We start from the raw sequence: 27,616 nt of genomic DNA, 5'->3' as shown, positions 1-27,616 counted from the left end.
AAACCACTGAAATGTGCTATTTAGTGAAAACACAGTTTTACAATACATCATCTCAGTTCACTTACCAGATTCTAATCATTACGAATAAGAAAAAGACAAAGGCTTTAAGTAAAAAAAAAAAATCCAAGACAAACAGGTTTATGAGCAATTTATTAACTCTGCGAAGCACTCACAAGTGCTGTAACCTTGTGTTGTTTTCAAAGGGATAAAAGTACATGATAAGGAGTACTATGTATGTGTAACAGCTCCACTCAGCTAGCTGACATACTCAACTGTATCCACAGGAAACATAAGATAATAAGTAACATAATGTAAACACAGGAATGACTGTTTTTTTGATTACTGTGTTTTATTATTTCTGTGGTGAAGGTTGAAATGTGAATGGAATGCAAATTCAGGTTGTTTCAGTGTCACTGGTTAATAATCACAACACTATTTACTTGTTTGGATTCAAGTGTAAGTAATGACTAAGGCTGCGTTCACTGCAGGCAAAAGTGCTCTGAATCTGATTTTTTTGCAATGTGATCTCAGTCTGGACAGTTATATCAGAATCCATGAAACATTTCATTGGCCTCGTTTTTGGCTAAATGTTTTTGGTAAGTCATGTTTTTTGCCAAATTGTGAAATCAGCGTAATTTTACTCTCCTAACACCGCTGCTCCATTTTATGCAGATATCACATTTTGTCCAAAAATATGACTTAGGCAATTATGCTATGAGGCGATGTGCATCTCTATATCATCTCCTGTGCTGTGTATGAAGTTTATTATTGTTCCATTGTTTATGTTTGTCAGTTCAGGACTACGATGACACTGGAATCTGATTTTTGTCATTAAAAAATGTGAGCAGCCTAGCAAAAGAAAGTCAGATTTAAGCAATAAATATGAAATATGCACTAAGACCTACAGAGTGAACGCAGCCTAAGAGGCACTAGTATTTACAGTATCATACTGAAAATGTCTCCAGTGAAAACTGAGTGGTAAGTGCAGCGAAGTAACGAGTTGTGTACTGTTCAAGTTTATAATTATCTACAGAAAATCCCTTCACTCATCAAGTCTCCATTATTAAATAGGCTCAAGTGGTTTGAAAAATCTTCCAAGTAGCAATGCACACACCTCAAACATGTCTTTTAAAAGAAATTTTACCTAAAAAAAAAAAAAAAAAAAAAAAAGCAGTGCTTTGCGCATCAATACCAAGAACAATCTCACAGTCCTTAGAAAAGCTCTCTGGTCCATCAAAAATAGAAAACTTCTGCTGTGAAAAAGTCTCTCTCTTCACAAGAATTGCTTTTCATTCCAACAAACAAGACAGTTAATTAGTGAATCAAAAATCACTAGAGAGATGATGAGTCATTCACTGGAACATTTAGGTGGAAGCAGGTTTGGCAGTTTCCAGTTGCAGATCTGGTGATATTTTCACATCAGATATGCAATGTTCATTCAATGCTGTGGACACTTAGAAAAGAAAACACACGTCCAATCTATTTTTAAATAACAAACAGGCTAAAGTCAAAGACAACTGGAGACAGAGACACACTCCGGTGTCTCCTAAGGTGCAGCTTTTCCAGTTTGGGGATGATTTGGTGCCAACGTGGTCACAGTTTGAGTCTGGCTCTCGTCTGTATCAGAGTACAGCGAGTCCGCCGTCACAGCGACTTGTGATCATGTTGCCCACTTCAGTCCAGGTGTCCAGGTGAGGGTCGTAGATCTCCACAGAGTCCACAGTCACTGGTGCTGAGAAGTCTCTGCTGCCAGCTCTGCCTCCGACGGCGTAAAGCAGCCCGTTCACCGCCGACACCGACACTCCTGCACGAGCTGTCGACATTGAGGCGACTTCCACCCATTTCTCCTGTGGACGGACAAGGACAAAAACAAACAAATATTACAGATCAGTACACAACCACCTCTGTTTTTACTACAATTTTGAATTTTTGGATTTCTCTGTCTTTTGCCCTATGGTTGTAAGGCATTGGTTTATATATGTGTGAATATAACATGGATGTTTGTATACTTTAATCAAGATATCCAACTTAAATTTAGGTGAAGGATGATGTGCAGTGTAAGTATGTATGTGTAGAACAAGTGATGTTTACATTATCTGTTGAATGTGTTCTAAAAGTGTCAAAATCCAACTGAGTTGAAAAAAAATGTGAAATTTTAATTTGTTTTATTCAGTCTTTCAGATTGTTTTTTGATTTCAGTGTAGTTTTAATTATTTTTGTTTACTTAGATTTATTTTGGGTAATTTAGCTAGTTTTAGTTCATTTATATTTAGTTTTAGTGTCAGATTTTCAGGCATTAGGAGGACAAAAGAAAGGCAGGTGAAATCAAACATGACTTACAAAAACATTATTAATTAAATGCTCAGTATTGTGCAAAATCATTTGATTTTTATGAACCACTGTGATTTTTTTCATTTCAGTTTCTATTACATCGTCTACTGTAGTTTCATTTAGTGGTTAGTGTTTTTGTAAACTTTTGAAAATTTCTGCTTATGATCAACTTTTTCCCATTGATAGTTTTTGTTTTAGTCTTAAGATAAGATAAGATAAGCAGCAAATACAAAAATAAAGTGCAGAGAAAACAGAAAAAAAGTAAATATACACTTGTGAAACATAAAAAATAATGAGAAAAAGAAATTTGTATTGTATGAATTAAGATTTAAATGTAAATAATACATACATATTAACAATGCATATATAGCATATAATCAAATGTCATCTAAAGTTGCCAAAATTGTAAACTCTACTGCACAAACACAGAACCAGTGCTGTGATGACCCCCTCTGTACAACCAATAGTTCAAGCTTTCATCTGTGACAATGCCCCATAATAACCCCGCTCTTACCTCTTCAGGACAGTACTTCTCCACTGTCTCCAGTGCTCCCAATGCCTCATTCCATCCTCCCACCGCATAAATGCAGTTATTGAGGCAGGCGACGCCCACATAAGCTCGACGTGTGACCATGACGGGTAAGGCGCTCCATCTGCGGGAGATGGGGTCGTACACCTCAGCTGAACGCAGCTCCATCCCCTCATCACTGATCCCCCCGATCACATAAATGAAACCTGGAAGGAGACGACAGCAGCGTCATCGTTGGATAAAAAAGACGAGTAAACAGAAACATAGTGTTGAAATCTGTCACATGAGGATTGCACTTTATTCCATAGATATTAAAAAGAAGACGGGAAACCTTGTAGTTCACAGCAGCCGAAGTAGTAGCGAGGAACCGCCATGCTTCCGATGACCTCCCACTTGTTCTCCTCTGGGTCGTAACGCTCCATAGTTTTCCCGATCTCAGAGCCAATCCAGCCACCTTAAGGATCAGAGTGGAACCTCAATGTCCATGTAAGTATCCATTTAGTCATATTTACTGACTTATTTATTATTATTTTATTTTTTACCAGGTTCCTCTGAACACATTCCCCCAAAATCTGCTCCAATTAAACATCTCATTGTTGGCTCTACAAAGATAAAACTATGACGCTTAGATATAAGAAATAGTAATATAATGTTGCGCAAAACTGTTTACTTATTGAATATGTTTTGAGCTGGACTCATTTGCTTTGAATTGTGGGTAAAGGAGTTCTTTTGTCCAACTATAAATCACGGGTGACTGTTTCACCACTTCAATCCTCTCATCTCAGTTTGTTCCAACCGTAAACTTTTTTTTCTCATGGGAAGTTAAATTTTACAACTAGAAGATGTTTTTCATTCATTTATCCATTTTCTGAACCCGCTTTATCCTCACTAGGGTCGCTGTAGCCTATCCCAGCTACCTATGGGTGAAGGCCTGGTAAATCCTGGACATGTCGCTAATTCATCGCAGGGCTGACATATAGGGACAAACAATCAGTCTCACATTCACACCTATGGGCAATTTAGATTAACTGATTAACCTATTAGTGCATGTGTTTGGATAGAAGATTTTTTTAACTGATAAAATTCAGATACTGTATGAATTATAAACATAATCTGAAATGAATCATCCAAATTCATGTGGTTTATCTTGCATATCGTCTCTTCATTCGCTCTCAGTCCGTTACCTTTGAATAAATAATTGAGAATCTCCTCATTGTTTTATATTTCTTGCCATTACTGTATGAACTTAAAGGTGCTGGAGACTTTTGTGACCAATTTTTCATCAGATCTGTCAAACCTCAGTCATATCCTCAGTATCATGAATCTGTTCGTCTTTCTGTCATTACTCACCTGAATCTCTTGCATTACGGTGAACTGTTTCTTAGTGCCATCCGCCATAAACAGTCCATTTGTTTACAAACTGACCCAGGACGTCACTCGGGCATCTTCGGAATTTTATCGCAACATGCATTGTGGGAAGCGAAGGTTCGCGCAGCCACCTGACAGCAGCGGCTGGAACAGACACAATCGGAAACGGCAGGAACTCCCTTCCTTCTATGCATATTCCTCCAGCCGTTTCTGCATTTCCACGTGTTTGTTTCATCCATATAATACCATATGGCCGCGCTGCCGCTGCTGCTGTCAGGCGGCTGTGTGAACCTCCGTTTCCCACAATGCACGTCGCGACAAAATTCCGAAGATGCCTGAGTGATGTCCCGGGTCAGTTTGTAAACACACGGTTTGTTTATGGTGGATGGCACTTCGAAATTGTTCACCGTAATGCAAGAGATTCAGGTGAATAATGACAGAAAGACTTACAGGTTCATGATACTGAGGATATGACTGAGGTTTGACAGATTTGATGAAAAATTGGTCACGAAAGTCTCCTGCACCTTTACTAAGGTTTTCTCATTTCAAGGAATATTATTAAACCATATGCACACAACACAATTATGTTCTTTGTTTTCATCATTTAAGTCTATATACAAGTTTAAGACACCTTCATAAAACTGTTTCCTATTTATATTTATTCATTATTAAGTGTTCTGGCATTGAAACTTTGCTTGCTTTAACAAATACATAGTTTTTGAGGTTCTTTTTTATCTTAAACAGTAAATTTTGAAGGCAGTGCTAACTTAGTGACTATTTAACTTTAATATAATTAGCTAAAGCCCTAGAGTAGTAAAATCCATTATGGTTCACTGTATGTCCTCTCACTGAACCTTTAACTGTGCTTGATTTGCTGTATTTTGATGACACCTTATGCTGGTACTTTCGTGGACTTTACCAAGTGCATACAGAGCTCCATGACAGGGACAAACCCCGACTCCACAGCGAGGGAAGTTCAACGATGCCACAGCGGCCCACTGCTTCGTCACGGGGTCGTATCTCTCTGTGCAGTCGAAAATCATCGAGTCTTTCTCCCCTGGTGAAGGAAACATTCAGTGTCAGATTGAAAGTAGATTTTTTTTTTGAAGAAACACAAACAGACGACTCTCTTACCTCCCACTACGTAGATCATTCCCTCCAGTACAGCAACCCCCAACCCACTGCGGGCCTGGTGGAGGGAGGACACGGTCGTCCAGTACTGGTTAAAGGTGTCAAAGCGTTCCACACAACTCAAGGCCCGACTGTCACTCCATCGACCGCCCTGCAGCCGAGTGTAGCCTCCTGGGGAAGATTTTCATAGTCAACAACAACTAAAGCTAGCAGTGGAAAAAAAAAATTTGTATTAATTGAGATAAAAACAAAAACAACAGTCTCCAAAGAACAATAAAATTAAATACTAGTGCAATTAAAAATCATTATACCCTGTAATTTCAAAATGTAACATAATTGATTCATTTTTTTCCATTCTTTGTTTATTCAGAAAAGCAGGTCTTACAAAACTTCCCCATCGAGTACAATTCAATGTCCACACCTTAAATATGAACAAAGACGCCAATCCTACTTTTTTAGAATATAAAACAAAACAAAAAAAAAAGGGGGGGGGGGGGGGGGGGGGCTTGCTTCGCTTCTTCATCAACAAGGGAGGACACAATAGGGAGTGTATGTTTTACACTAACCTAAAGAGAAATGTATATCATATAAATGTTTTCACCACATATGTAGCATAATTCTTAATAAGATACTTCTGGACAATATGGGACCAAATTTAATCAAATTTTTCCATCCCACCTTTTCAGCTTCTATAAATCATGGCTTTCCTCTATTACCTGAACAGTTTGAAACTATATAAAAGCCCTATTCACTTACTCAAAATAAAAAATAAAATGATTTACTTGCTCATAAACCTAAACAATCAAAACTAAAAGACTGAATGAAAATAAAACTAACAAACATAAAAAAACAGCCCATGGTTTATGTCTGGTTTTACTTTTTCCAAAAGGAAAACTTCAATTTTAAGGCAACCATAAACTTTCCCACAAGTCCCCGCATGTCAGAATATAAATTATATAATATTCTAAAATAAGACATGAGAAACCGAACCTATAGCGTAGAGGTATTTCCTTGCTTTTCTTCTGGGTCTCATCTTGGCCGGTTGTAGCTGACTGTAGATCTTATTTTCTTTGGGAGACTTTGTGACTTCAGTGTATTCCTTCAGCAGAGTCTGCAGCGCCACCCGCAGGCTGAAGTCACTAATGCCTGGTCCAAGAAACAAAGACAAAACGAGGCTGAAAATGATCCCCATGTATATGACTTCATATTGTATAGTGTGTACATATTAGAATTCCAGTGGCTGGAGAGAAGAAATTCACAAGAAAATAATAAATACGTGTCAGACATTATGTGGCTTTAAGCATATCGCATATGTACAGACCACAAAATAATTTTATAGGAATATTTTTAAGCTACATGTTAAACTTTTATTTATTTTCACATTGTACAATGCAAGGCCCAAAGTAATTTTCAAGGTGACGACTCAATTATACTTTTAACCACATCTTGATGAATTATTAACATGGAATATCTCTCACCTTCTATGTATTTGAAAAGTCTTTGCGGGGACAGTAAAGGGAAGCGAACCGGTTCTAACACCTCGACAATGTGTTTTTTCCTCTTAGCCACATCTTGAAGAACCCAGTCCATCGCTGCAGTGAAAACCTGGTACTCGTCCTCTATTCTCAGCTCTTCACTCCTCAGCAGCCTCACCAGCTGATCTTTCAACAGGCCCCTAAACTCATCAGTAACACACACCTGAAGGGAAGCAATGACACAATACGTAAATGTGTAAACTACATGGTGAAATGAATTACAATCAATGGCAAAAATGCAGTTATGATGTAATGCTATAAACATTTATAAAAGCATAAATGTTTGGTTTTTTTTTACACCTGAACTGGAATCAGTTTTGAGACTAAAATGTTGGGCATTTCTCTCTAATGTGGGCTAGTGAACACCTACATTTGAATAAATTGTTTATCTATCATAATTACATTTCATGATGTTTATTTAAAATAGAGATTAAACTGGAATTAAATTTGTATTAGAGGATCAAGCACTTTTCTACACAATGCACAATTAAAAATCCTTCATTAAAACTTTAAACCATGAGTAAAAATACAAACATCAGTATCAAAATCCAGGTATGTACCAAAAGTAAAAGCACAGAATGACCCATTTCTGAATAAAATAATTTCATATTTTAAAGTATTTTCTGTGACCACCTTTTTTTTTTTTTTTTTTTTTTTAACATTTTTATTTATCATTTTTCCATAACAATTACATCCTTAAGGCATGTCTTATACAATTTGTGAACTCGCCACCCCCCCATCCAGGTGGCCTGTGACCAACTTTTTAACATTTTTATATCTTAAATGTTACAAATGGTAAAGATGGGGCTCATTATATATACTGTTGTGTATCTTATGTTATAATAGTACACCACCATTTATTTGCTGATTTTTATTTCATGGAAGATAATATTCATATGCGGATTATCTAGTATCTGCAGTTACTTATAATAAATATCATGGAGTAAAAAGCACAATACTTGTTTCCACAATGTCTGGTAATAAAAGTGTAACATGACAGAAAATGGAAATTCTCAAGCAGAGAAGAGGTACATCAAAATTGTACCTTAGTAAAATAAAGTTATCGTCCAGCACTATCAATTTGTGCATTAACCAGGGTAAAATTCAAGTGCTAAACAACAATCTAGCCAGAGAAATGCAATCTGAAACATGTATTTGTATCGAATCTTACCTCCAGGAAGTGAACATGGATATAGTTCTCAGTGAATTCCAACATGTCCATGCAGGCGATCTGTTCCAGGAACTGAAAAATCCCCACACAGTTGGACGGGTCCATGTGACCTTTAAGAAACTCTCCACAGATAGAAACAACTTCATTCAGCTGTAGCATGTCTGCTGCCACCATCAGCTCCTGGACATTTTCCACAGTCACACTGATCACTCCTGAGAGGAAGGAAACACGATCTACGATTAGACTTTATGGAGTAAGATAAGACAGTGGTGAAATGAAATCTGAGGTACTTGTACTTTACACGACTGCTATCCTTTTATGCAACTTTATACTTCCACTCCACTGTATCCCCAAGAGACTTTCCTCTCCAAAACCTGTCCTGTGACAAACTAAAAGGTAAAATGTGTTCCTCCCTCTGAGCCTAACTAAACTCCTTAAAGCATTCTTAGATTCAACTGAATGCCCATTGTGACAAAACTGAAAAAAGATTAGTTTGTTGTTGTTTTGGAGAAACATAGTTCTTACTGGAGAACAATTCTTCAAAATGCGTGATGATCTTATGGATTGTGATGCATTGCTTATTAAACTACTCAACTGTACATGAACGCTTAAAGATCTATACAGCCACCAGTAACCAAAAACATCTACTAATCTAAAATGTTTAGTAATTTTGGAACCATTAACCATATCAACAGTTTTAAATAATTCAGAATGCATCAGATGTGTCTTTTTTGGATGATCAGAGGCCCCAAAATGAATGTGGAGACACTCTCATTTTCTGCAACACAGAGTCAACAGGAAAGCCTGTGTAGTTTGACAAATGGCAGTGGTTGTGGTTGTACTTGTTTTTACATTTAGTTAATGATATATTTTGCTGAAAGTTGTCCATGTTTTGATATAATAACCTTTGCATTTACTGTGAATTTTTATAAACATCTACATGATCAGTAAATTAAATATAAGAAACTACCAGATTTTCACTGAAAATTAAAAAAAAAAAAAAAAAAAAATCAACACCATAGTAAATAGTCGTAAATCACTAAAGAAAGGTGATGTAGTTAAGTCAGAACCAAAAATAGTTCAATGTCTTTAAGGCAGTGTTTCCCAACCTTGGGGTTGGAACCCCACGTGGGGTTGCCTGGAATTCAAATGGGGTCATCTAAAATTTCTAGTACTTGATACAAATAAAAAGTTACTAATAAAAATATGTAATGAGTTGAGAGAGACAATCACAAAACATAAAAGACATGAAAAACTGTGAAGCTGAAACTGAAGCTCTGTGGTTCTGTTTATCTTTCAAATGTTCACTGTGGTCAGTTTCAGATGCTGCAGCTCTTTCATAATTCATAGTTTGAGTTATTGTTTGTTCAGTATTAATTGTCAGCCTTGTAAATCCAAGCTGGACTGACTGTACATATCCTGACCAAGGAAAATAAAATTCTCCCTTTGTGCAGTAATCTACACCTGGCTTTTCTGCCTCCGTCCATAATGATATACATTATATAGACTAAATGTTGTCTAAAATTAACGTTTATTTGCAACATAGTATAGCAAACTACTAGAAATTAGTTTTAGCAAAAAACAGTCTCCGTTTTAAATGTCTGGGGTCACCAGAAATTTGTGATGTTAAAATGGGGTCACGAGCCAAAATACGTTGGGAACCACTGGTCTAAGCGATAAATATCTATAGATTTATGTGCTACATCTTATATCATAAAAGGGAAGTGGACTCTGTGTGTGTGTGTGTGTGTGTGTGTCTCAGGAATCATACAAAATCCGTAAAAAGTTGACTGCTGCAGTTTGGCATACTTATGTATTTTTGGTCAAGGAAGAGACAGCAAGTTGATTGGACCAATAGTTTGGGAGTTACTACTAATTTTGGAATACAATAACCTTACAGTATCCTTGCTCAGAGTCATAGAATCATAGAACTGAAGTGGGTTACCTTGCAACAGATAAACAATAGGGCCATGTTGCCATGGGGTCAAATTTCATGTGCAGAAATAGGCATGCTAGCTGAGAGGTCAACTGAAAATGCCAGTGGAATTTACCAAGAAAGTAAAGGAATGAACTGTACCAGAGGATCTAGAATGTGCTAGAACACACTAATGTAGCAGTAACCCAAAAATATCCTAAAAATATCGTATCATATATTACAGTAAATCACCTACAGGGATTTTACTGCACAATGGTTAATTTTCACACTTTAAGCACATTCTCATTACAATACTTTTACATAGGCTAAGTAAGATGTTGGACTTTGTTATAGCTACTTTTATTTAAGTAATGTATCTCGGCTAAAATTTACTTAGCGGGTCAAATGAGTGGCCATTTTTGTCAAAAAAAAAAAAAAAAGTTGTAAGAAACACATAGAACTGTGTTGACATAATGCTAATCCATTTGTGCACAGACTACTGATATTCTTTGACAGTGGAAGCTCTATTTTCATAAATATTGGATTTGGAATAGCACGTGTATGTGAAAACTTTTGCTGGTGGACGGACATGACATTACCCATGATACTCTGGTCAGTACCAGTACTTCATTAGGAATAAACTTATAGACTTACTATTGATAATTCTTCTCTTATTCATAAATGTTAGTATTGTGGATCTAAAACAATACCAGCTGACACAAAAACACTAAATGTGTCAGTGGACGGATGTGACATGGTTGTTGTGGATCCCATCATACTGATGCTCTGCAGCCATGTCACCGTTAACACTAATGATCCCTGTGCAAAAACTAGGATCAGAATTATTTATTGGATAGTTTATCAACAGACTAAAGAAGAAAGAACAATATAGAATTGCTATTTCTTAAAAAAAAAAAAAAAAAAAAGGTTATTATTAGAAAACTGTTGATTTAAAAAGTGCCGTGTGCCATTCTTCATGTATGTATTGGTGTAACATAAGCAGGATGGATCAGCACCATACTCTAGATTGAACCTGTACAAATAAAACATGTGATATGTAGGAGAGAATCTGGGAAGAAAAACTGGGGAATCTAAAAGAATAGAATATTTGTTTTTCAGGTAAATTCAGTTCAAATAGAACTTGGCCATTTGTGACATGAAAATATAGCATTAATGGTGATGAAATTGGACATTTTTGAGCTGAAAACATAGTTCATATGAGCATCAACATGTTGAACAGAACTGAAATCCTGTACATTTGCAGAACTTGCATTTACCAACACAAAGTTCCTTTGGGGATTCACTTAGATTGATTTCACTGGTCTACAAGTTTTTAAAAATTATTTGCTTCAGAGATTAAATGTGCTAAATGTTTCGTATTTTAATAAGATTAATTGGAAAATGTATGACAAAAGTGCTGGTTTGCTGATGTTTTCAAGGTATATGATAAAGTGTTATTACACACATATATTGATTTATGTACATTTATATAATAGTTTTATAAATCTTCCACTAAATAGAACCTGTAAAGTGAATGCATTCTGATGTGCAGACAGTGTTTTGAAGTAGATCTTGTAGCTCTGAGACAAATATTCCTTTTGAGTCAAACCCATTCTCTGGTTAATTCTTGAGTTTCACATTTTGACCCAAGGCTGTATCTTGGAAAGTTCAGCCAACCAGCATTTTTGACTTGATTTTTCTTTATCAGTGACTCTCATGTGGTAAAATGTCATTACTTTTATTCTGGAAGCATTTTCCTTGTAGACCAGTGTTTCTTATGCACAAAGACAAAACTAAGACCTCTAAGCACATTTTAGCCGATCTGAATACTTCATCTACCACTGTGTAAAGTACTTTCTGGAGTAGAATTAAATAATTCTAAGGATGGACCAGAACCTGTGTAAATGAAGTCCAGCAGAACCTCAAAGACCTCAGTCTCTACTCCCAGGATCTGCACTTCCTCTTTCTCTGCCTCGCTCATCCCCCCGGAGAACAGGGCAGAGAAATACGGGCTGCTGGCAGCTAGGACCAGCCGGTGGACCCTGAAGACCCGGCCTCCGACCCTCAGACCCACGTCGCAGAAGTCCGTCCGCAGCCGCATCTTGTTCATCTGAGCCAGGATGAGTCTAGCGTAGCGGTCCGAAGCCAGGAGAGCCTGATCGGACGCTGGGGTTGCCATGGCAGCCGCTGCATCACCACCACCATAACCCACGGCCGTCGACGCAGAGCTTAAGGACATGGCACCTGAGCCAAGTCTGTGTTACCATGGAGACGTCAAACCCACTGCTCTACGGCATCACAAGATAAAACCACACAGTCAATGGAGAATCTTGTGTAACACCACAACACGGCAGCTTTAACGACAAAATAATACGCAACAAACTGAAAACACTTGGGTTTTTGACTGTCGATCGATAAAACACACAGAAGCACCCGTACATAAATAACTGTCAATCTTATCTTTGCAATAATAATATGAAAACACACCTGACGCCGATGCTAGCTACACATGCTAGCAAACAGCTAAGGCGAATAAAATCATCATGTTTTGCAGTACAATAGTCACCTGAAATGAGTTAAATGAAATGCCTGCCAAGTCAAAGCTTAGACTGCAAGTTCATTCAAAATTAATGACACGTATCAAACCACAAATGTCAAATTTATGCTTATTTTAGCCGTGACTCACCCATAAGTTTTACTGGTGGATGCCCTGCAGACTGTCAATCCATGTTTCTGGGTCGACTACTCTGGTCTAGCAGATGATCTCAGGCGTGGCTAATCAATAGAAGAATCGAAATTGTTTGGGGTATTTTTGTGATTTATTATTATTATTATTTTTAGAAGTTCTCATAGTGGCTTGTGTTGTCATTCCCTGGGAATATAAGTTAAAATTAAACAAGTATAAAATCGGGTATGTTTCATTTTTATTCATTTCTCTCGTATGTTTACAATGTATAGTCAGTTCACTATATCGACACTGCAGGTTTGTTATCACACTAAACACCAGATGGCAGAGTTGCCTTTTTGCAAACTGCAAAACAAATGGAAGTCCTTGACAACAAGCCACAAAAACATACCATGTAAATTACCATAATGTGCTTACCATGTCAGCCCCCAGCACTATGGTAATTTTAGATGAATCTCTCCTCCAGTCTGTTGGCTGTAATCTTTTCTTTACAGACTTGACCATGCCTACAAACTGTGCATCAGTCTGTGGCAATGAGTAGTCCAGTTTGTTTTAATAAGCACTCTAGCATCCCAGTAGTTTAACTATTATGTTGGAAGTCTGTTATTACTCCGCCTGAGTTCTTTTCTGCTCTGGTAACTTTAGGTTAAAAAGCGTGGACAACTGTGTGAAATATGTGGGGTAATAATCCAGCTGGATTATCTTTCACACAGTTGAAATACAAGTTCTGTAACATCTGTCACTGGGCTTGTATTTCCAGCATTTTTAATGTGTCTGTCAGAATTACACCCAGTGATGTAGGCTACTAAGAATATCAGGTGGCACCAGCAGCAGCCAATTAAAACTCAAGGTTAGCCGTGTGCCAACCTGGCCACCCATTCAGCTACACCCTCGGTTGAGTTGCCCTGTATTGTTAAATTTCCAGTGTGTCCTGTTTCTCTAAAGGGCATCCAGCATGGCTATTATATTAACTGAACAATTAGCTCATTGGATACAGCTTAAACGTTCTCATAAGCCAATAAGGTCAAGCTCACCCTCTGAACTTTGTGGGTTTTGAAGAAACCCACACACACTCCTCATCACTTTTATGTTTTTTGTCCTTAAAGCAACAAGAATTTGTGCCATGAAATGTTGCATGTCTGTCTCGAGAGATTACATCTATTTTATTATTGACTATAAATATATTTTGATGTTTTTCCTGGAAACTAATTCATCTGGGTTTTAACTTTTCACTCCTCAGACAGACTGTTAAACTTTAGCGAGCAAAACAAATATTAAAAATCTGAAAGATATTTTTGACACTTTCATCCCTTAAGGAGGTTTTTTTTTTTTTTTTTTTTTTATCTCAATCGCAGTATCATTGTTGTCCCTTTCCACCCAAGCCTGAAATATGTGTTAATCAGATTATTTTTAGCATATTGAGGTGATCAGTGCTGCTTTGCAATTCAAGAGCCTATCTGGTGTTTCCTTGAGGCGTGACAACAATCTCCATTCGATCAACAGATGACATATGCTGGCAAGGGTTGTACATGTTCCATGAAAGTTCAACATGTAAATAGGTCACTCAGCTGAGGTTCATATGTCTGATATAAGTTCAAGTTCAGATTCTTGTTTCATGTCATAGCTGCTGTGGTCTTTGCCGGAGGCAAATATATGGCCCATAAAAATTTAATTAATGACTGAATTTATGCATTATTTTGTCTGGTTAGACATTATGTGTCTCATCTTGTACAATGAAAACAGTTTTTTCACTTTACCTTTTGTCTTTATGCTGTTGTCTGGGCAGGTGTCTCTTGTAAAACAGGTTTTGATGGGTAGGTGAGGTGCTGAAATGAACTTGAATATGTTGACACAGTCTTATTTTGGTGAACATTTTTCTGATGTACTGTAATATACTTTTGTTTCTATATGGAAACAGTTTTGCTGTTCTTGAACTCAGTTCAAGGGTCATCATATGGAAAGCAGTCCCCATAATTACCACTCTGTTTAAAGCACAGGGTATGTCTGAGTCTTTCATTGGGGCGTTTCTTCCACCAGAAAAGGAAAACATCACGAGATGAAACTGACAGATTAAGTGAGGGTTCTTATGGGAGAAGGTGGAGTTTGGAGTTATGATTAACATTAAATCATACCAGACAAAGCAAAGCAATTAATCAAAGAGATGTTTTTATGAGAATTTTTTTATGATCAATCAAACTGCAAAAATAAATGTTGTATTGATGGAATATTTTGTGTGCTTTTCTACAAGGAATGCAAACACATTTTCAGTTACATATCTCCTTTAAATGTTTGCACTGCTATTGCTTTGCATAGTGCCTGTCCTCAGCGGACAGGACCCGTGAACTACATTACCTCTCTTTATCTTTGCTTGGCTTGAGTTCCCCACCTACTGTGTACATATAGTGTCAAGGTAAAGTGTGTTTCTGATTTGAACTCTGAAGCCTCACTTCCATCAGTCCTGTGCCACATTGGCTTGCTGGCCTCGTGCCTGCTGGTTCTTTTTTAATCTATTTGAGAGCTGAAGTCTTGCAATGAGATTGTCCTGAGAGCTCTAGGGGCACTGAGGTACTTCATTTATTACGACTGAAGTCATTAGTGAGGATTTTTTTCTTCAAAGGTAGGCTTAAGAAATGTCATGCAAAATGTTTAGCAGAAAGGAAAGTTGTGTAGCTGTCATGTTCTACCTATTTCAAGCAGCTAGGACCGCCTCTCATCCATGCAAAAAAAAAAACTGGCATCTGCAAATCTCATTTAGTAGTAGATCACAGGATGGATCTCTGTGGGATGTTTTATCAGCAAACAGTAGCATGTCATCCCTTTATAGAAGCTGGCTCAGATTTATCTCACACTTCAGTGCAATCTGAATCTCTACCTCAATCACTATTCCAGACATCTTGATTAAAAAGAAACCAATTTCTTGTATAATTTTGGGCACAAAAAGGTTTTCTGCAAGTCACAAAGCCTCATTGCACCACAATCATTTTACTAATTTTAAAATAACAAAATACACCTGTCATGTTACTTTGAATACAGATTGTTGTATAGATAATAAACTGATGGTTAGAATTGGTGACCAAATTTTTTTTTAAACAATATCTTATAGTACACAATTAACAATATACTCAACATCAAGCAAACAATAAGCAACATATTCCCCCCAAATAAATAAATGAATGACAGCAAAAATAAAAAAATAAAAAAATAAATAAATATAAAATAAAATAAAATAAAATAAGCATAAATAAACAGCATACAGCTCCATAAATCAGCACCATTGTTAAAATTAATTGGTCTCATAACATCTGAGAAACTCAATTAAAGGTGACCGTATTTTCACAAAATCCCCTCCCTTTCCTTTAACAATAAAAGTGAGTCGTTCCAGTACAATACAAGATGCCATCTCCCTCACCCACATATGTACTGAAGGTATGTCCATTTTCTTCCAGTATAAAGATATCATCCTCCTGGCCTGCAGGAGTCCAAAGTCAATGAGTGTTGACTGACTTGAAGTAAAAACACAGCTGTCTGGAAATATACCACACACACGTCTTTGCTTGAAAAGGCACCATCACACCCACAATTTTGGACAAAGTTTGTATAACTGATTTGGTGACCAAATTAAATTTGATTGCTTAGATTCAGTGTTTTTTTTTTTTCCTGGCTACCATGAGAACATGCATATGGCTCAACAGTCCTGAGGCGTTTATTGTACAACAGGCCTATTTTCTGTAGCACTGTCCGACTGCAGCCTGCATTCAGACATTTTATCCTTTAGCCTATTCTTATAAAGGATTGCCATCTACGAGAATTAAATCTGAAATGAAAAATAGAACAGTTTACCTGCTGATATTAGATTTGCTCCAATACCAAAAACAAACTCATGTTGTTTCATCAGTGTAGGTTTTTTATTTGTTTTAACCCTAATAGGTCCAGGAAAGTTTAGCTTTACTATTTAGTTTTTTTCAGTTCTGTAGTACCAATAAGCATCACATGTCAAACATTTGATTGAGGATGTCATCAAGATTCATCTGGTTCATTCAGTGTTTCAATTTCACATTTGCTTTGTTTGAGGATGTACACATTTACCAGAAATGTTTCCAAAAGAACTTCAATAAAAATTTTGTGTTTCATGGAACATTTAAGGAAGTCAGAGCAAATTATTGGCTAAAATTAAGAGATTACGATTAATGAATTCTACAGAGTTTTGGGGCTTGAACACAGTGATGCCTGTGTATGAGCAAAAAGGATATATGTGATACCACTGGCAAGGTGAGAAACTCCATTTTGCCTAACTTTTTAAAGAATATGAGCAGGATAAATTATTCAGAAGTTATTGAACATTTCTGAGAAATAACCATTTTAGCCATGATGTTCTTGATCTTGGATTGTTAAACTGTATGAGATGGTGCTATACAAATGACTTGAATGAAATTGCAAAGCAGCACTTATCACCTCAATACTGCTAAAAATAATCACATATCTCAGGCCATAGATGGTGCAGCTTGAGTGGAAAGACCCAATAATCATGTCACGATTGAGATAAAAAGCTTATTAAGTAATGGAAATTCAGAAAGAGAAGAGAAACCCTTGCAAAACCATGTAGAAACTTTTTAAGGATTATATTAATGTAATTTGTAGCCTGCAAAATTGTAAATATAATTAGATATAATGCAGAAATACACTTGGCCTAGATGCGTGTATATATTTTTCAGAGGTACAGGGATGAGGGAGGGCTTGGGGATCACTGGGTGTTATAAAGATGTACAAGTATGTGGTATGTGTGTGTATATGTATACATAGGTGTGTATGTATATATGTAGGTGTATATGTGTTTATATTTAAGGGGTGGCTATGGCTCAGGTGGTAGGGCGGGTCGTCCAATAACCGAAGGGTTGGCGGTTCGAATCCCGCTCTATTCTAGTCGGTCCATTGTGTCCTTGGGCAAAATACTTCACCCTCCTTGCCTCCAGTGCCACTCACATTGGTGTATGAATGCGTATGAATGTTCGGCGGTGGTCAGAGGCGTGAATTGGCAGCCATACTCCTGTCAGTCTGCCCCAGGGCAACTGTGGATACATATGTAGTTTACCACCACCAGAGGGGGAATGTGAGAGCGAATGAATGAAAGCGCTTTGGGTATCTAGAAAATGATAAAAATCCATTATTATTACTATTAATAATAATAATGGATTAGATTTGTATAGTGCTTTTCTAGACACCCAAAGAGCTTTACATTATTGACCCATTATTCATTCGCTCTCGCATTCACACTCTGGTGGTGGTAAACTACATATGTATCCACAGTTGCCCTGGGGCAGACTGACAGAAGTGTGGCTAACAATTTGCGCCTACGGCCCCTCTGACCACCACCAAACATTCATACACCAGTGTGGTTGACACTGGAGGCAGGGAGGGTGAAGTGTCTTGCCCAAGGACACAACGGACTGACTAGGACAGAGGGGGATTCGAACCGCCAACCCTTCAGTTATTGGATGACCCACTCTACCACCTGAGCCACAGCCACCCCTAGTATTATTATTATTATTATTATTATTATTATAGATCTGTGTATGAATATGCATTTACATATATGTGTTATTGTATTATGTGATTATGTAAATCATATTATATTTGTTCATAATTCAATAATACAATAATACAAAGCCAGAAACCTAATTATTTACAAGTAAGTATCAGTCATATTATGGCATAGTGTATAGATATGATTAGACTAGGAAGGTTATTATTGTTATTAATTATATAAGGAGAAGGGGTGGGAGTTTATAAGTTGTACTTCTTCTCACTCCTTTTCGAATATGTATTATATGTCTTATGTTTAAGTGTTTTGTTTATTTACTTTTTTCTGTTTGTAAATACATCAATCAATCAATCAATCAATCAAATAAAAACACATGCATACAAGGCTGACAAACTGTTATGCTTCTGGATGTGGTGATACTGGGGAAGCTTCAGTGAATGTGGAACTGTGTGTTTAAGTGGTTCTGCCTCCATGCAGTTTGGCAGGCAACAGGATCTCTTGTCTTCAGCCTATAAGCCAGCTATAATGTGCTAGTAAAAAAGAGCAGGGCAAAAAATCCCTCTCTTATCGATTCTGCCTCCAACATAGCAACTGGACGCTGATTGGGTGGAGCGGGGCACGTTCGCCGTCTCCCATTGGCTGACCGTGCAGCGTGAAACCGTTGAATCGGACGGAGACAGAGCAGAGGAAGGATCTGATTGGCTGGGGCCAAACTGAAAGCAAAAACCCTTTTTCCCTGAAAGCCTGCGAGACAGTTGATGGTGTGTGTATTTTAGGCGTGACTCCAAAGGTAATTCGTCCTGCTACCCCCGCCCCCGCCCCCCTTTTCCCTTTCCTTCCAGCCAAGACGTAGTTAAATTGAGAACTATAAAGCAAAAATGACTATGAATTTAAACGAGCCACTTCTAGGACTAGGTTGTGCTGACAGGGAAAGAGAAAGGAGAAAAGAAAAGAAGTGTGGGGGCAGGGATTTTTCAGATTAAGCTAACAGGAGGAAACTAGCACTGGAGAGGGTAAGCTAGCTAACTCTTAGATTTAGCCATGATTCATGTGTTAGAAAAGTAGTAAAGACCCAACTTGACCTTTCCAGACTTCATTTCTGTATCGCCCTAGTTAACACATGCACTTTTACTCTTTCTTCTTTTATTTCTGTCTTCTCTCTGAGTTCCCCACACTTTATCTACCCACTCTCTCCCAGTGTTTCTGACACACTTGCAGCCTGAGGGGGTGACTCAGCGTTGGTACGGCCTGTCCTATCTATCTCCAGTGCATCTGGTCCATCCTAGCAGAGCACGCATGCTGCCTCTCTCCACCAGTTCTCAATGCTGACACAGGTAAGAAGGAGTAATCCGTGGCCTGGAACTGAGGCTGTCCACGGTACATCCCTGCCTTCTGCATCTCATTAATCCCAGGCTAACACAGACCTTATGTGATGGTTGAAATAGGCCACCTGTTGTGTGTGCCGGTCACGAAGGGCCAGTGGTGGTGTTATCTAGGTTCATAGTCATCATCACCAGTGGCTGATGTGTGTCTCTGATGGTTCTAGGGGTAAGTTTGGAAAACCTCAGAGCTCACAGTGGTGTGATAAAACTTCAGGAAGCTGCTCTCAAGCTGGCTGGTACCAAATGTTTACAGTTGAGCTGCATTCCTTTTACAGGAGACTTTTGTGCAGGCCAAAAATGTTGCCTGCATATCCCAAGCAATGTAGGGTCTACATTTTTTAGTGACTCTACAAGACAGGCAGACAGAGCAGGGAAATGGCTCACACATATCCTGCTATTGTGTTTATCACTTCCTTTCTCTTCCATCTGTCTAGTGTGTCCTCCAGTGCCCCCACCACTGACCCAAAGATAAGCTCATCAGACTACAGTGGCTATACTGGAGACAGATGGTAAATTTCAGACAAGTATTTATCACACAATGTGATTCTGAGCTTTGTTTTTGTCAGTTCCTCCTTGGATGTCATGGAAAATCCCACAAAAGTCAGGAGGTAAAAACTCCTAAAATCATTTTAAATCAGAAAACATAAGGGATTTCTATCATATTTCATTGCAGATGGTATGAAGACATTTAATTTGTAGTTTGGGAACTTGTTCCTGGAATTTGTGGATGTAACTATGTATTATAATACTCAAGAGACCATGTGGTTCTATGATTTTTTGGATAAATCATGGTGTTTGGTGCAGGAGTGTCATTGTTTTAAGAGTTTCAGTGATTTTTTTTTTTTTTTCCCCCCACACATTTGGAGGCAAATTGGAGTTTCTTAGCCTATTTTTGCTCCTCATTGCTAGTTCTAAGCCTTACTGTCCCAACTTTTTTGAAATACATTGCAGTAATTAATGTATATTTTTAAATTACATGATTGGATAACACATTAAATATCTTTTCTTTAATCTGTATTCAATGAAAGTTAAAGTATTCTGATTTATTTTTTATGTGCATTTTCCATATTGTCCCAGCTTTTTCTGATTTGGCATTGTACATGTTATTATCAAATGAAATTGGTACTGTTAATTGCAACAGACATTGAAAAAAACTGGATCACATAAGTTGACAAAACCCTCATCAGTTTATTGTCTTTCAGCAAGAAAAAGGTCAGGATCTCACATTGCTTAGCTTCACCCGAGGAGTTTTCTCAATCCCCCAGTGGAGTTATTTTATAAGAGGCTAAATCACCCTCCTTCCATAAACCAACCTCCAAAATACATTTTACAGTTTCTCTGTACAGAGTATCTATTGTCCTCAAACTTGAAAAATGTGCCAAGTTCAACATGGATTCCTTTCCTCTTAAGCTATGTAGGCTGCATGTCATGAAAAACATTCATAGCTCGAGCAATGCCACAGTTCAAGTAATGGAGGCAGGATACTTCCGGACCTCTGGCAGTTCACACAAACATAGGAGGCCACATCATACCAACACCACCAAAGAGAGTGCATTTTTGTGGCAAATGTCAACCTCTCATAACAGCGTCACCTTCACCACCACCATCATCATCATACATTGCAACATTAGAAATACTGTTGGATTGCACTTTCTTCAAGCTTTCATCTTGTGGCATGTTTATAGAAAAAATATATATAGAATACAAAAAGCTTATACTTCTTTGAGTAACAGAATATAACATACAGTACTTCAGATTATGTTTTGATCAGCACATCAGCAGGTGTACATAAATTGCCCTCCTCTTGCCCGAATGCAGTTTCCGAAATAAATAGGGATGTATTTTTGCTCACTATTAAGTGCTTTGGTCACTGGGTATAACTTTAAGTATTTTAAGAGTTTACAATGGTATTCTCAAGGATTGCAATGCTACATAATTATCCACTGTATATAAATGTCTATTAAGAAAGGGGAAAATTGTCAAGATGCACCACAACTTTTCATATATTCACATGTACGTAGTATTTAGGCCAAAAAATGGTTTGGTCGATCAAATCAATATGACATAATCAGCCTGTTTACAGCACCATTTTTCCCCCCTCACAGATGCACAACAGAATAAATTTTCACCTACGGAAATGGACACTTCTAAAAACATCAACTCTGGTTTAATAAGTCAAATGAAGGTGCAGCACCTGATGTCAGTGAGCAAATTTGTGGTTGTCAACATCCCTATCAAAAAGGTGTCCATTAAACAAACGGCAATATATGAAGTACAAAAAAAAAATCCAAAGCTTAAACAGTCTCTTGTAAAAAAAAAAAAAAAAAAAAAAAATTAAAAAAAAAAAGTTTAAGCTGACATTCAAGTTCCGGTCCCACTTCAATCTGTGAATTTCCATTCACAAAAACTGATGGAATCACTGTAGTGCAAAATTTTACACAATGCACCTCGATGCAGTCGTTCTTGCAGGATACAGTAAACATGTCCTTTTGTCTCTCCATTGGTTTACATTTCAGGAGCAGCCGGCGGGAGCCCCGCTGTGTGTTTTGGAGTCTGTAAGAGTTTGTGTTCCTCCGCATGTTGAGAGGGTGTGGCTGGAGCTTTGGCGTGTACTGGATGCGACAGCCGAACATCCAGGGCGTCATTGTGTTGCGCTAAGGAGTGCAGGCGATAGTGCAGGACAAGGTCTTTGAGTGAGCAGTGGACGTCATAGGGTTCGGCAAAACCATATCCGTGTGGTGTGCTGTAGATCATGCAATGCTTCACTTCTTCATTTACACTGTAATAAATAGAGAAAATAGTCACATTAGTGCCTGAAATATACAGCATATCAACTAGGGGTCGACTGAAAGTTGATTTTTAAAGGCTGATATAATAACGATAGTATGGGGCAAGGAAAAGGTAATGATAATCAGCTGAGAGTATACTTGCTCCATCCTAAAGAATTTTGACACATGCATCTTTGACTTTCTTAGAAACACAATAATGATTGAACTAAACATTTACATCTGAGTAATAACTACCTAAAAAATCAAAGATCTGAATCACTTAGTCAGAGTAAATCATCAATAGATGTAGAACTGTCAGACTAAACCTCTGAAAAAAATCTTGTTACAAGTTATTTATATTTTACAGACAATTATTTTCCCGGTTTAGAAGTCATAATGTTAACCATCAGCCACTATTGGCACCAACTTCTGCTCTATCTGCGGCACAACCAATTAATCTATAACGTCAACGAGCTGTACTCACACAACAGAGCAAGCGTAGCATCCCTGTTTGCTGCTTTCACGGATTAGGAACGTTCCCGAAGCTTTACCCTGAAGCATCTCCTCAGCCTGTGTCCGACTAAGTTCACCCACAAACCAACTCGTCTCATCCTGATGTGGCAAATTCTTCTCGTCGCCCTTCAACACGTATGTGCTGAAACACAAAAGTCATATTGTTACACATGTGCAGCCATTCGGGGCCTTTTTAGCAGTGGAAATATTAAAAGTAAATTCTTGAAAAATTCAGATAACTTACTCATCAAGGCTGTCACTTTGTACCCCCAGCCATTCATTTATGCGTTTCTGCCGTACACCTTTGTGATTAAGCCAGCTGCAGAAAGGAGAGGTGCAATGAAAGGTTTAGTCTGGACATAAAATAATAGTCACAGAGCAGCCACAGATCTTCTTTTATGGGCTTGCAGTAATTTACCATAAACGTCACAAACTATTCAGACGGTACTTACTTTAGATACTGGTCTCTGATGTTGCGTAGCTGGATGAGGTCAGGTCGCAAGCTGTTCATCTTCCTATCTGTCTCTCTGTAGTCCTCAACCTGGGTTCTCAAGTCTTCCTCCAGATGGATTTTGCTGTCATAGATCTCCCCAAGACGGCACTTCAGCTTCTCATAATTTATCAGAAAGCTGTAGAGGAAACGCAAAGGTCACAGGTCAGAACATGGTGGGAGGACAGGGGTTACAAGCACCTGAATCTGAAAGCATTTGGGAAAACTTGCTGTATTTTTGGATAGTGACATTATGAATTACTTTTCCAGATCGTTGTCGGCTCCCTCTGACTGATTGTTCCGTTCGAACTCCTCTCCGTAGCGCTCCTGTTCGCGGCACTGCTCCTCAAAGATCAGCATTGTCTCGTTAAATGCTTCAATCGCAGTTCGCTTCATCTGGATCTCCTGCATTGCATAGATTAGATAAAATCAGACCAGTAAACCACGCTCTTGGGAAACATGTTGATACTTCTCTCTATGCACAGAGCGTGTATTTACCTGTGAGGTCTTAGTGAATGTCTCATATAGACGATCAAACTCCTTGGATTTCTCTTGATACTGACAGTGAACCTCCTTGAGTTTTCTTCCTGCGACATCGACTGTGTCTTCCTTCACCTGATGTAAAAAAAAATAAAAAAAATAATGAACTTCATTAAATGCTCCTCAATTTTTTTTTCTGTAATAACATTTAGCAGTTTCAAGTTTCTGGTGGACTGTCCTAAGAGCTCACTAACCTGCTGGAAGCGAGACACAGGATGGGTGAGCATCAGATCCAGTGTGGCGTTGTATTCAACTAACGGATGGTGCTGGTAGTGCCAAATGAGCTCCACCACCGAGCTGAACGTGAGGGGGTCTGAGAAGCCGTACTTCCCATCACGGTGGTAAATTTTAATGAGCTTGTTGTGCCCATCTTTCCTGCAAAGGAGAGCCAACAAAGTACAAAGTTAGATTTTCAATGTTAAATATAACTAATGTTTGTGCATGCGCTCCATTGGGATAATTCGCTTTTTGTCTGCGTACCTTAATGTTAGCGTAAAGTCGCCTTGCAGCTTTGTGGATGCATCACGCACCAGGAAGGAGCCGTCAGGTGTGTCTCGAAGTTTCTCGTTTACTTCATCCCTGAGGGCAAGTCAGTTAACATTAATGATGAAACGTACACATACATGACATGATGAAACAACACTTGAGAGACAGATGGGAAGAAGAAGATGTAAAGACACTTTACCTTGTTATGTCTCCCCAGTACCATTCAGCGTCTTGTAGCGAGTACGCAGGTGGCGCAAGGCAGTTGTTGTTGATGGTGGAAGACACTGGCTTTGTTGACCTGGGTGGGAGAGCTGCAAGTAAAACAGACACAACAAAAAAAAAAACGTAAGTACGGCATGACACTTTCTTATCTATTAATTCCTCAGTAAGGATTCATCTATAGTGAAGAACTGCAAACAAGACAGCTGTAACCGTATGAACTTTGCTGTCAAGGATGTGTGTGCACGTAATGTAAATGAAATACTGTGTCACACCCTCTCACCCCACCACCCCCTCCATGAGAGAGTCTGCCATGTTCCATGAACAAGCCCAGACATGTATCCAACAGGTATCACTTGCTAGATCATTATCAAGATAACTAAGTGTGATCAGCAATTAGGGAGGAAATGTTGCAGTTAGTGGAGCATGTAACATGTTGTTCATTATTATTCAGAATGTTCTCAGAGTTAAGTTTTTAATCACATGCAGCTGTTTCAAAGTAGACAAAAGTCAAATCTGTAAACTTTGCACCCGCCTTTGGCAATGTCCTGAATGTGAGTTGTATTAAAAGCATTAAGTACACCATAAATTATTTTTTTTAAGGTTCTTGGACCACTGCTGCAATTTTATAATCATTGCACTTTTACAGGTCCTCATAAGTTTTCCATCAACGTTACAGGAAAAAAAAAGTCTGGCCTGAAGACTAAGCGTTTTCCTAAAAATGAAAAAGAAGGGCAAACCGCATCAAGAGGAGGTAAAGGCGATATATTTCACTGCAGGACAAAAGTGCCTTTCATGAGGCAGTTAGGGAGAATACAAGAGCACCCTCAGAGAGGAGAAAATGTGGGTTTCTCCCACCATCCGCTCTCCTCTTTTTCTGACCTTAAAATAAACAAAAGGCAGGTGCAGCAGCAGCAGTGGCAGGCATACACGAAAAGCTGCGGCTCCTGAACTCAGCAAAATTAAATCTGCACACCTTCCTCTGCTTTCTGCCTGCTGCCAAGAAACTACTGGCTTCCAAAAACACATATGCACATACCACAACAGAGAGGGGCCACAGAATTTAGTATCAAAATAACAACAATAATAAAGAATGTCAAAGGTGGAGGTGGAGTTTTCTAATTGCATCTGAATTGATATTAAAGGTGAATTGCAGAGTCTATAATATTAGTTTAATTATAACATGCAGTTCTGTGCCATTCCAATGAGCTAATACAATGGGATAGTCACTTAGATGAGACAATAGCCTGCGAGCGTTCGACTGTTACGACAATGTAATAACGCCTCGGTCAAATGACAAATGTAAATAAAAAGATGGGACTGTTCGTGAGTTGCCGGAGTTAAGTCATGAGACGAGCTGTCTAGTCTGGTTGCCTCTAGCCTACTTTCAGAGCTAGCGCACAAATTACGCACGGCTGGCTGCAGAGGAGAACAAAGCGGTCGTTTCATGCGGCTGTTCATTAACGTACTCTCCGCTGCGTTCCCTGCAAAAAAGAAAAAAGAAAAAACCCCTCCGACTGACATACACTTTCACTTCATCTGTAAATGCCCTTCGATCAAAAGCAAGGAAAAAAAAACTATATATTTTGCGTCCAAGTTTGTGCGAATGTGCGCTGGGACAAAAGAAAGCAGCCGAGCCTCTGCGCCGCTTCACCGAAAAGTATTACGTAATTGGCAAGTGAATTGCGCTATGCATGCCTGGGCAATGCCACAGGGGGAGCGCAGCGCCCAAGACCTGTCCATTAGAAGGCTTTACTGACACCTGCACGGCTTTTATAACATGTCAACCTCTTTATACACATCAATGAAGAGATGCCAAAAGAAATAAAAAAGGATCAAATGGATAAAACGTTGCCTGCACACCCCCCACCCCCCAACACAGATCAGACAATGGCTGTCTTTAACCCTAACTTACCTGGCGGTGCTTGATCCATTTCGATGTAGAATAAACCTTCGGGAGGATAAACCATTCCTGTTTCAAAAGAGTAGTCCAGGTTGCTCTTTTTGCGCGTTATTGGAATTAAAAAAAAAAAAAAAGCACGATTCTTTTTTGCTGCAATTGAACCTAATTTTAGGCTACTTCAGTGCAGGCGCAGACGCCACGTCCTACATAGATTTGGACAAAAAGAAAACTGTCTTGCTTGCGACTCCATAAAATATCCCCAAGTCCGATTGTATTCTGATAACATAGCCTGTCTAGCTGTGACTTTTCGGAGGAATAGATTGTCTGTCCATGTCCTCTTTCTTGGTGTGCGGTGGAGCTCTACTTTACTTCATCTCGGAAGTGGAGCGACTTTAAAGGGCTGTTCGTAACATCATCTTGGTTGCGTCCAACTGGCAGCCACAGAGGGGTGTTTGTTTTACTGAAACGGATCATAGCATCTTCCACATCGCTTATGTAATTTGACACCACCTTTTTATTAAATAGAAAACCTTCGAGTAATATATTAAGAAGATTGTACCATTTATTGAATTTTCTTTTTAGGATGAATTTACCGTGTGATATTTTTCTGACCCCTAAATTGTAATGGCTCCTTCCTGAACGTTTCATTCAGTTCTCCTCAAGCTACACTGTAACAGCTGAAAAATTCCTTTCAGGCCATGAATGGAAAAGAAAAACCTAGACTGTTAGCTTGAATCATTTATTAGCTTTTTTTTTCATAGCGATGTTTATATTGTTTATGTTTTTTATGGATTAAACTTCTTCTGTCTTTGTCTTAAATCACAGGCGAATGAGCAAGACTAGGACACAATGAGATGAGCTGTTACAGGTTTTATGAGAATGAAACCAGTCTTCAGCTGTTCGGCATTCATTGTGTCTGACTAGTGACAGGGTAGCTTGCCTTTTTGGCAAGTGCGTATTATGTTCTTGTTGAGCTTGTCAAACACGTTCACCAGCAAAAAATGGCATCTTGAGTGTCACTGCTTGGAATAATTGCAGCACTGAGATCATCGTTTTCAAGACAGATGAATGATAGTTGGTCTGTTACACCTGTATAAATAGCTGAATTTA

General features: G+C 38.4%; 2 protein-coding genes across 3 annotated transcripts; both read right to left on the bottom strand.

Moving 5' to 3' along the window:
- Positions 1–133: 133 nt before the first annotated feature.
- ipp (intracisternal A particle-promoted polypeptide) lies at positions 134–12,715 on the bottom strand. 2 transcript variants are annotated; one of them, XM_030160953.1, is made up of 10 exons: positions 12,667–12,715; positions 11,877–12,268; positions 8,066–8,277; positions 6,838–7,057; positions 6,350–6,505; positions 5,363–5,530; positions 5,148–5,285; positions 3,192–3,314; positions 2,846–3,066; positions 134–1,847 (listed from the first exon to the last, which is right to left on the bottom strand). In XM_030160953.1, exons 2-10 carry the CDS (start codon positions 12,217–12,219, stop codon positions 1,623–1,625), a joined length of 1,806 nt encoding a protein of 601 aa, XP_030016813.1. In that variant the 5' UTR covers positions 12,220–12,268; positions 12,667–12,715; the 3' UTR covers positions 134–1,622. The 2 variants fall into 2 exon arrangements, with proteins under 2 accessions (XP_030016813.1, XP_030016815.1); XM_030160955.1 differs by having other exon boundaries at positions 11,877–12,263; positions 12,667–12,704.
- An 8,036-nt stretch (positions 12,716–20,751) lies between these two features.
- LOC115436749 (phosphatidylinositol 3-kinase regulatory subunit gamma-like) lies at positions 20,752–26,897 on the bottom strand. The gene is made up of 10 exons (XM_030159669.1): positions 26,519–26,897; positions 24,584–24,695; positions 24,379–24,477; positions 24,093–24,273; positions 23,857–23,973; positions 23,621–23,763; positions 23,321–23,497; positions 23,113–23,187; positions 22,840–23,010; positions 20,752–22,366 (listed from the first exon to the last, which is right to left on the bottom strand). Exons 1-10 carry the CDS (start codon positions 26,571–26,573, stop codon positions 22,093–22,095), a joined length of 1,404 nt encoding a protein of 467 aa, XP_030015529.1. The 5' UTR covers positions 26,574–26,897; the 3' UTR covers positions 20,752–22,092.
- Positions 26,898–27,616: the final 719 nt, after the last annotated feature.

Source organism: Sphaeramia orbicularis, chromosome 17 (assembly GCF_902148855.1).
Source record: "Sphaeramia orbicularis chromosome 17, fSphaOr1.1, whole genome shotgun sequence".
Taxonomy (NCBI): Eukaryota; Metazoa; Chordata; class Actinopteri; order Kurtiformes; family Apogonidae; genus Sphaeramia; species Sphaeramia orbicularis.
This window is presented reverse-complemented; position numbering and strand designations above follow the sequence as displayed.

What these genes read in the sequence shown, in the direction of transcription:
- ipp (XM_030160953.1), bottom strand. Translation starts at nt 12,219, where the DNA reads ATGTCCTTAAGCTCTGCGTCGACGGCCGTGGGTTATGGTGGTGGTGAT. An exon ending in GAAATACCTCTACGCTATAG is followed by an intron (nt 5,531 to 6,349) that starts GTTCGGTTTCTC and finishes AATCTTCCCCAG; the next exon opens with GAGGCTACACTCGGCTGCAG. An exon ending in AATGATCTACGTAGTGGGAG is followed by an intron (nt 5,286 to 5,362) that starts GTAAGAGAGTCG and finishes TTCCTTCACCAG; the next exon opens with GGGAGAAAGACTCGATGATT.
- LOC115436749 (XM_030159669.1), bottom strand. Translation starts at nt 26,573, where the DNA reads ATGGTTTATCCTCCCGAAGGTTTATTCTACATCGAAATGGATCAAGCA. An exon ending in CAAAGTGACAGCCTTGATGA is followed by an intron (nt 23,011 to 23,112) that starts GTAAGTTATCTG and finishes TTTGTGTTTCAG; the next exon opens with CACATACGTGTTGAAGGGCG. An exon ending in TGCTACGCTTGCTCTGTTGT is followed by an intron (nt 22,367 to 22,839) that starts GTGAGTACAGCT and finishes TATTTATTACAG; the next exon opens with TGTAAATGAAGAAGTGAAGC.